At 45.2% G+C, this 9,269-nt stretch overlaps 2 protein-coding genes across 2 annotated transcripts; one reads left to right on the plus strand and one right to left on the minus strand.

The window, feature by feature from the left end:
- Positions 1–139: 139 nt before the first annotated feature.
- Positions 140–4,013, plus strand: LOC123064700 (protein FAR1-RELATED SEQUENCE 5-like). The gene is made up of 5 exons (XM_044488123.1): positions 140–630; positions 1,044–1,243; positions 1,326–1,391; positions 1,474–3,698; positions 3,787–4,013. The coding sequence occupies exons 2-5, from the start codon at positions 1,067–1,069 to the stop codon at positions 3,797–3,799; spliced, it is 2,481 nt and encodes an 826-aa protein (XP_044344058.1). The 5' UTR covers positions 140–630; positions 1,044–1,066; the 3' UTR covers positions 3,800–4,013.
- Positions 4,014–6,043: 2,030 nt separating this feature from the next.
- On the minus strand, positions 6,044–8,323 carry LOC123045033 (uncharacterized). The gene is made up of 7 exons (XM_044467965.1): positions 7,978–8,323; positions 7,762–7,937; positions 7,454–7,678; positions 6,838–7,381; positions 6,548–6,753; positions 6,255–6,455; positions 6,044–6,184 (listed from the first exon to the last, which is right to left on the minus strand). Exons 1-7 carry the CDS (start codon positions 8,321–8,323, stop codon positions 6,044–6,046), a joined length of 1,839 nt encoding a protein of 612 aa, XP_044323900.1.
- Positions 8,324–9,269: the final 946 nt, after the last annotated feature.

Here is a 9,269-nt window from a genome sequence, read left to right on the forward strand (position 1 = left end):
AAACGTATACCCACCTCGTACCGTAGACGTACAATCCCGGTCATACGAATACACGTTAGTTTTTTTTGAGGTAAAACAATACACGTTAGTAAGAAGAAAGAGGAAATAAAACTTGGACGACCAGTCGATCGATCCAGCCTGCCGCCCGAGACCCGCTGATCGATCAGGCCTTGCGCACGGCGATCAGGCGGCGGCTGATCTGGATCGTCGCAGGTGGGCTATGGAGGGGAAGACCGCCGTCGCCGGTGGCCGGCCCGGCGTTGGACGTCGCCGTTCTCCGCATCGACGCCGCCTGTAACCATCCCGATCTCCCACGCCGGCGGTTGCAACCCCGTCGTCTCCCACGTCTCGGTCGCCGGTTAAGGAAGTGGGCGGCCACGTCTTGGACGTCGCCATCTTCCGCAACGACACCGCGTCCGCCGCCTGTAACCGTCCGGACGTCCCACGGCGTGTACAACACTCGTCCAATACGCCGACGTTGACCTAACTCGTCCGCCGCCGCGGATCCGTCAGGTACTCCCGTTTGTGGATTCGTCATCTTCCACGTCACCGCCGTCTTGAATCACGCCGGAGGCCCGTGCCTGAAGGCCCCATCGGCGTTGACGGACGACATCGACAGCACCACTGAAGGTTTGTCACCAGCACTGCATGTTTGGTACTTTGTTCTTCACCTGAAGTTTAGTGTTACAAATTTCCTCACTGTCCACTTTCGGTTCAGTCCCCACTATGAATTCTTGTGGTCTTCAACTGTGTTAAGATGTACACAACGGTGGTGCTGTACTTGCCATTCATGAGTAGATGGATGTTTGTGTTCAGTTACACTGCACGCTCGCCATTCAGGTGGTGGTTCTAGAGTGGTTTTAATTGTGTTTGGTACCAAGAAAACAAATAAATTCTAGTTCTACATAAATCCCAGTGCTCTCTCTGCTTCAGTTTTGTTTCTTGCACTGGCCAAAGATTGGATCTCTACTAAGCTTCCAGTTCTTGTTCTAGCCGTATGGTAGAATATAACGTGGGATAATGTGTTTTACAATTATGTGCAGTGTTGGTAGTAACGTGTGTTTAAATGGACGAAGAAACCTCATTTACGGCTGATGATAATGGTACAAATGATGTCGGTCGGACCGATAACGATCATAGTAATGAAGAAGATGACAGCAGCAATAACGATTCATGGTCATCATATGATATCTTACCTTCAGAGGATTTTTCAAATAATGAACATGGTGCAAACAGTGAAAACGTAAGTGAAGTTTATTTGATTCCAGTTTTTAATTGGCAGAGTACCATATGTGTAATAATTTGTCTGTGTTTTTAATTTACAGGAAGATGTGGACGTTGGGAATGAGCAAAATAATTTTGAAGAATCGTGGGCCGATAACTTGAGCCAGGTTTGTTCAAACATTTTGTACCGCGCGCGGTAGTTTGTAATAGATCATAAACACTGACATAGTTTCATATGTAATTTTGTAGGAGGGTTCAGATGGTCCCGATGGTGGTGACGACGAAGCAGAGATGGACATTGAGGAGGCTCAATACCAGCAGCGCGTGTTGGAGACACATTGGAAGGTCATGGCTATGACTTTTCGGTCACAAGGGGATGCATATATATTCTACAACAGGCACGCCAAAGAACATGGGTTCAGCATCAGGACAGAGAAGGTGAAACGAGGGAAGGGTGCTTCAGGAATAATACGGTTCAGGCGGTTTGTCTGCTCTAGGGCAGGGAGAAGGCAGAGGAAATTCATAACCATGGAGGGTCGCACCCGCAGGCTTAGACCCGAGACTCGATGCGAGTGCGGTGCGCAGATGGTGGTGAAATTGGACAGGGCACGAGGAGTTTGGTTCGTCGCGTCATTCGTGGATGATCACAACCACGCGATGGCTCGACCGGACGAGGTTCCTTTTTTGTGGTCACACAGACGGATTGGAGATGGCGCGAGGGCAGAGATACTGGCTATGCAAGGGGCTGGAATCAGGAAGCATATAATTGTGGACAACTTCATCAGTAGGTACGGTTCGTACGACAAATGCGGACTTATTAGGCGGGACGTGTACAATCTTTGCTGCAGAGAGAAGATGAAGCTCATAGCAAAGGGTGATGCTGAGACGGCAGTGGGCATTATGAGGAGCAGACAGGCGAAGGACCCAGACTTCTTCTTCGAGTACGAGCTAGATAAGGAAGGGCGGTTGAAGTGTATGTTCTGGTGCGATGCACAGTCGCGGAGGGACTATCAGGACTACGGAGATGTGGTCGTGTTTGACAGCACGTATAAGATGAACAGATATGGTATGCCGTTCGTCCCCTTCGTCGGTGTTAATAACCACCGTTGCACAACAGTTTTTGGGTGCGCCATTGTTTCCGACGAGACCGAAGCGACGTATGTGTGGCTGCTCCAGACTTTTATGAGGGCAAACTGTCAGCAGAAGCCAAAGTCAATTATCACAGACGGTGACGCTGCAATGCTCCGAGCGATTCGGAGTGTCCTTTCAGATGTGCTCCATCGTATTTGCTCGTGTCATATCGAGAAAAATATGCAGAGGCACCTACATTACAAGTCACTAGATGAGTTTAGATCGCTCCTGTACTATGCCACCTCTGAAGAGAACTTTGAGGAGAGATGGACCGCCTTTGTCAATAAATGGAAGACGGATAAAACTGAAGAGTGGCTGAGGAGGATGTATAGGAAGAGGAGACTGTGGGCAGCATCATATCTTTCGGATGGCTTTTTTCTTGGTATGCGTAGTAACCAGAGGAGCGAAAGCCTCAACTCCTCCCTTCACCTTCACCTCGACTATGGTATGACCATAGTTGATTTGGTAGTGCATTATGAGAACTGCATAGTTCGCCTCCGTGAGAACGAGGCGAACGATGACTGTGAGGCCAATCAGAAAGTACCACCGGCGGTTACTGAATATAAGGACATTGAGGAGCATGCAGCCAAAGTATTCACTCCTGCTAATTTCTACATTCTGCAAAATGATTTGAAGAAGATGGGAGAACTGGAGATATTTGAGACGCTGGTGGGAATTGAGCGCCAGACCTTCATCGTCACATGGCAGAATAACCACAAGTTCAGGTATAATGTTCTGTATGAACCAGGTAACTCAGAAGAAACCTTATCATGCACGTGTCGCAGGATGGTTCGGAAAGGGCTGCCTTGCAAACATATTCTCTTTGTTTTGCATCATCTTAAATTGTCTGAAATACCAAAGTGCTGTGTCCTCCATCGGTTGTCGAAAGATGCGAGAGATGGGTTGTCAGCGCAACGCAAGAGTGATCTTTTTGGTTGGGGCTGGTCTGGGCCTGAGGAGAGAGAACGGTACAGTCAAGTGAGCATAAAATCAGCAGAAGCTGCTCATGTTGCAGCAAATGATCCCTTCTTGTTTGATGAATTGATGAAGTGCCTAGACGGTATAATAGCAAGGAAGAAGATCACGGAAGAGGAACTCATAGGACGCAGAAGGTGTGCTCTAATTGCAAAGCAGGCAATTCAAGCGGAAGAAGGTGCAACAGGTATACGTGATCCTGAGAAAGTTTCGACGAAGGGTGCACCTAAGAAAGGCCGGTCAAAGGGTGGCCCTGACGTTACGAAAAATGGTAGACCTAAAGATTTTAGAGAGAAGAAAAGTGGTCCGTTGTGCAGTCTTTGTCATTTTGCAGGTCATAACAAGGCGACATGTAGTCTAAACGAGAAGTAAGTTTTACATTTTTATTTCAATTATGTTGTGTGGTCGGTTTTACCAACTATATTTTATCACAAGCGTTCTTTATATTTCTTTCAGGTACCGGGCGTAGAGAAGTGGCTTCGATCGTGGGAAGAAGAAAACTGGTTGCACGAGTCATGTTGGAAATTGTTATTTATTTATGTAAACATGTGTCCGGCGCCAGAAAACTTAATAAGTATTTTGTTTATGTTTCTCGAAATAATTATGTGAACATCTATTGTATGTACTGAATTATGATTGTCAACATATTTATGTGGACATCTATCCTATGTAGTGAATTAATTGCCATGATTACTGCAATGTTTCGTGTGAAGGAGTCCACAGTTTTAACATGCTGTATTCTCATTTTTTTTGTTTGTTCACTGTACTGTATATGTGCTGTTTAAATCATGTTGTATTCTCATATATTTTTTGTTCACTGTACTGTATATGTGTTGTTTAAAGGAAAAGTGTGAAAAAAAAGCCGACCAGCAAGCTGGACCCGCCAGTGTTACTTATGCCCTATTCTCTGAGGTGGCCTAGTCAATGGTAGATATTATGTATATTATCCCGTATATTATCCCCGCTCATTCTTCCCTGCATTACGTTCTGCTCATTTGTTACTGTAGGCATATATTTTATTCTCTAAACCAACATGTTTCCCTCTTTCATCATCATTTTTGTAGCACATCCGCTCTTGGTTGAATAATCTGTCCATGTTTGTTCATTGTACTGCATATGTGTTGTTTGAAGGAAAAAAGTGAAAAAAAATGCCCGACCAGCAAACTGGACCCGCCAGTAGGTATATCTTTTCACACAAATCAAGCACAACAATGCGACTCGGGCGGTGAAATCGACCACTACGGGCCCAGCGGCGAGGTCCAATGGGGCAGGATGGATATGTAACAGAGGAGTTCGACTCCTATGCCGCGCCGGGCTATATAAACAGGTCGAGGCGCCCCCCCGCTTTCGAGGTGGTACTAAACCAGTGACCAGGTGCGGCGCGCGCGCGGGGGGCAGGGGCGACCGCGCGGGTGGACTATGGGCCGCCCCAGTTGGCGGGGGAGAGGTCGCGCGCGGGGCGAGGGGGCCGGCCGCGGTGGGCTTCAAATTTGCGCCGGCCCACGAACAAGGCAGTGCATGCTGTGCACGCCGTGCCGCCCGCACTTGTTAGATTTAGTTCCACCTCGAAAGCGGGGAGGCGCCTCGACCGGCTTAAATATGCGGTCGCGGCTTACACATCGAACTTCTGTGTTATTTATCCTTCCAGCCCCATTGGAACCTGCTACTGGGCCCGTTGTGGGCCGATTTGATAGCGCGAGTCGATTTGTTTGAAATAATATACCTACTACGAGTCCAGCAGCTTGGGCATTTTTTCAGTACGTCATGACATTTTTTTCCTTTAAACAGAAAACTGTAGGCATAAATTTCACAAAGGCATAAATATAAAATCAGTAGTGTCCTTTAAACAGAAAACTGTAAGCATACATTTCAGAAATGCATAATCACTTCAAATAGAAAATCAGTAGCGATGCATAATCGATTGTAACAGTACCAACAATTGTCTCAATCACCAAACAGGCATAATTACAATAATAAATTTGTCCCAATCACCAAATAGCCATAATAATCTATGTGCGAAAAAAAGATATTGTGGCATTATTACAATAATAAAACAGATGGTACGAACCACCAAATAGGCATAATCATGTACGTGGCTAAAACCAAAATTCTGCCATTATTACAATAATGAAATGGTACCAAATAGGCATAATCATGTACGTGGCTAAAACCAAAATTCTGCCATTATTACAATAATGAAATGGTACTAAATAGGCATAATCATGTGGTGGGCAAAAACCCTACACACTTGCTGGCACTTATTCCTTCTCCATAATTTTCAGAATCTTCTCCTTCACCTTAGTCAGTGTGTTGCTCTCTGAAAAAAGTATTTCCACGAGAATGCGTCCCCTTGAAGAATTGATCTCGTCCTGGTCAAAGTCATGTCTGAAGGCATCCCCGTCCCAGAGTTCGATGCATTTCATCACGAAAAGTCCGCAAGACACTCTAAAATAAAAATGCTAGTCAAGTCATGATGGAAAACACAATTACATATGCAATCGGCTAAGAGCTTACCCGTCACTTTGTCTCGGCATTTTGTACTCCTTTATTGGCCATTTAGACACATCTGGATGATGTGTACCTATAGCAGAGTTGACCTGGTTTGTATCTACAGCAATTTCTGCCCTCTGAAAAAAAAATTGTCAAAAAATATTAAGCATTACAAAGTGATCATCTTACGAACGTACAAATGTATTCATGCTATGCAAAGTTGTTAAGTTACCATCAAAGCAATCTTCGCATGAACTGCCTTGCTTATTTTACCAGTAGAATTTAGAACTTGAAACTCTTTCTTCTTCGTGTGCATGACAATGGTTATCCAATGATTCTTGTTCACATTCGGAGGGGAAAATGCCTACAAAACAGTAAGCTTATGTACAAAAAATTTGTGCCGGCCCGTCAATAGTTGTGTGAAATGCAAATACCTTATCTTTTGCGAAGTACTCGTCAATTACTTTTGACACAGTTTTTGATTCTTTCGTGAAAAATTCCATGTAGTTCATGTTCGAGTTTTTCAGCTTTCCTTTAGCGTGCTGTATGAGGCAGTATGACACCCATGATGTTAGAACATGCCGATCAGCCATAGGAGTAGTAGTCAGCAAGTGGTTCGAATAACAATTGATGACCTATCAAAATTGAGAAGCCAAAAAATGACAGTTAGAAAATGTACTTAATACAACATAAGTGTATAAGAACGTAAAATAATGCGCATACTTACAGCGCCATTCAACCAGTCGCCCGAAGTGATAGCTTGAAGCATTTCCGCCGTACACGTTTCCCCACCTATTCCCGTCATGTGGACCACAGTCTGCTTACAATGCTTCGGCGAGTCTGCTAGCGTGTCGATATAAACCCTCGCCCCCTCTATGTGATTCTCATCCATAAAGTCCGTACTAAGGAGAACATCACGTATACGAAACAGACCTACAGCAATGAGCGGACATGTAGTTAATTAACTACAAATGTTAGAACATAAAAAGCTTTACAAATGTTTTACAATTAACTTACTTTTTTTCACACGTTTGCGTGGACCGTCCTCAATAATAAAGGGGGACCGACAATACTTTGACTGTTGGCGTTTCCGCTTCCCATCATGCTCCTCAGTCCCATTATTAATCGCGTCCTTACAGATTGTTGCCGGACTAGGGTAAGTACCTTCCGCTGAATTTTCAGCACTAGACCCGACTGATACTGCATTTTCTTTCTGTGGGTTTCTAGTAAGAGAAGGAAAATCATTCGTGCCTAATGATGGTGATGCTTCCTTGGGTGAACCATTATCCTCAATAATAAAGGGGTCGTTTTCAACACCTTTACCGGGTGTACTGGGCATGCCTTCGTCATTGGGAAAGTTCGTACCATTTGGACCCGTGAAGGATGCATCCATCTCCTCCTCCTCGCGTTCTTCCAAAGGAGATGAAGTAACTTCCGTATGATACTTTGGCTTGTACTTTCTCACCAACTCATCACTTTCGTCCTCAAAAGCGCGGTCATCACGGAAGTCCCAACTTCGCTTCACCAGCAAACCCTTCTTACTTAGCTTGTTGAGCAATATCTGCAAGAACACATGGAAGACAATAAGTACATGTAGTTGCCCACGTAAAATAAAGTACACTTTAATAATTACCTCAGCACATTTCTCAGGAATTAGACGTATCTCTTTCTGCATATCTCTTATGCATTTCATGAAGTGTTCTTTCGTACCGCCTCTGCTCGATGAAGCTGTGGGCTTACAACCTTTTCTAGTTCTGCCTCCACCTTTAGGTGAAGGTGGCTCGGTATCTTCCTCTTCGATTATTGCTTCTTTTGCTATTCTGGCATGTCTATATTGTTCGCTTATTAAATCATCAATCTGTGAAATGTTCAACGAATTAAAAATAAGTGATCCGTTATGTACTAGAATTAATGCATGCACTACAAGATATAAATATTTACCGTGCCATGACCACGGTCGTTCTCGTTGTCATATATGTCACGCTTCTTAGCCTCCATTTCGGACCAATTTACCATCAATGGGTACTCCGACAACAAAGGATCGAATGTTTCTACTGAAGTTGGTTGCACCTTCTCCCAGTACATGTACTGCAAAAACATCAAAAGCATTATTGTTCCTGCAGTAGATAACAAGTAAGTAATTCACGATAAAATTACGGTATACCTGGATGAGCGCCAGATTTCCAACAGGCCACTTGAATTTTTTAACATCTTTAACAGTCTTTGTGATTCCTTCAATGTAGACGCGTAACGTGAACGCATTCCAGTTATATGATTTTATGGCTTCGACGTCCTCCACCAACTGGTAAAGAAAATGTGGAACATGTCTGGTGGAGTGTGGTGCTATTATTGTGCCAATGAGGACTAATACCGCTCGCCGCACAAAGTCGTCATCATACGTCCCACTCGAAACTATGTTGTTGATCAACTGATCGATCACTATTTCTCCACTTCGCGCGTCTACGAACTTAGAAGGAACCATTTCCTTCACGTACTCGTCCATTTTACCTAATGCCTTCATAACATCTTTGCCCTTATTCACAAGGCCAAAAATATGAAAGACATCATCCGTCCGCAAGGATATGCCACCTTTTGTCGGACGCAACATGTATTTAAGCAAACACTTTCGCATTTGCACGCTAGGTATCTGCAAAAAATTCTGCAAGCTGGTGCCACGTAGCCGCGTTCGTTGCCTGGCGTTTAACTGGCTGACCAGCGTGCACCACTTCTCCACGGAGCAATAAACTTCTCCGTATTCTTCCATACTAGATACTAGATGAAAAACAACATCAACTATTAGCTATTTGACACAGTGATTTCACATACGTCCACGGCAAGAAACTTCACTTTACCTTCGGGGCCGGGGTTGTTCGTGCGGGGGACGGATCGTGGACGTGACGGCTGATGGGGTTATGTACCTAGGGTAGGGTCATGGACCTGATCCAAGTGACTTACCCCAGGACATCCTTAGAAGAGGTCGCCTTCCAGTCGACCAACGAAGATTCACTCGACTAGCCTGAAGGACTCGACCACGAAGACTCACTCGACCACCAGGAGGTCAAGAGGCACTCTGCACTGCAACGGCCTGTAATCAAGTAGACTTTATGATAGTAAAGGCCTTTATGTGGGGCGTTACCAGTAACGCCCCAGACTTAACTCACCTTAAACCCTCTCCTACGTGGGCTGGCTGGGGTCCTGGCGCACTCTATATAAGCCACCCCCCTCCACAGGCAGAAGGGTTCGGCACCTTGTAGTTCATACACTCATAATCCACTCGACCGCCTCCGGGCTCCGAGACGTAGGGCTGTTACTTCTTCCGAGAAGGGCCTGAACTCGTACATCCTTTGTGCTTACAACCTCTCCATAGCTAGGACCTTGCCTCTCCATACCTACCCCCCCACTCTACTGTCAGGCTTAGAACCACGACAGTTGGCGCCCACCATGGGGCC

The sequence above is a fragment of the Triticum aestivum genome, chromosome 1A (assembly GCF_018294505.1).
Source record: "Triticum aestivum cultivar Chinese Spring chromosome 1A, IWGSC CS RefSeq v2.1, whole genome shotgun sequence".
In the NCBI taxonomy this organism is placed as follows: domain Eukaryota; kingdom Viridiplantae; phylum Streptophyta; class Magnoliopsida; order Poales; family Poaceae; genus Triticum; species Triticum aestivum.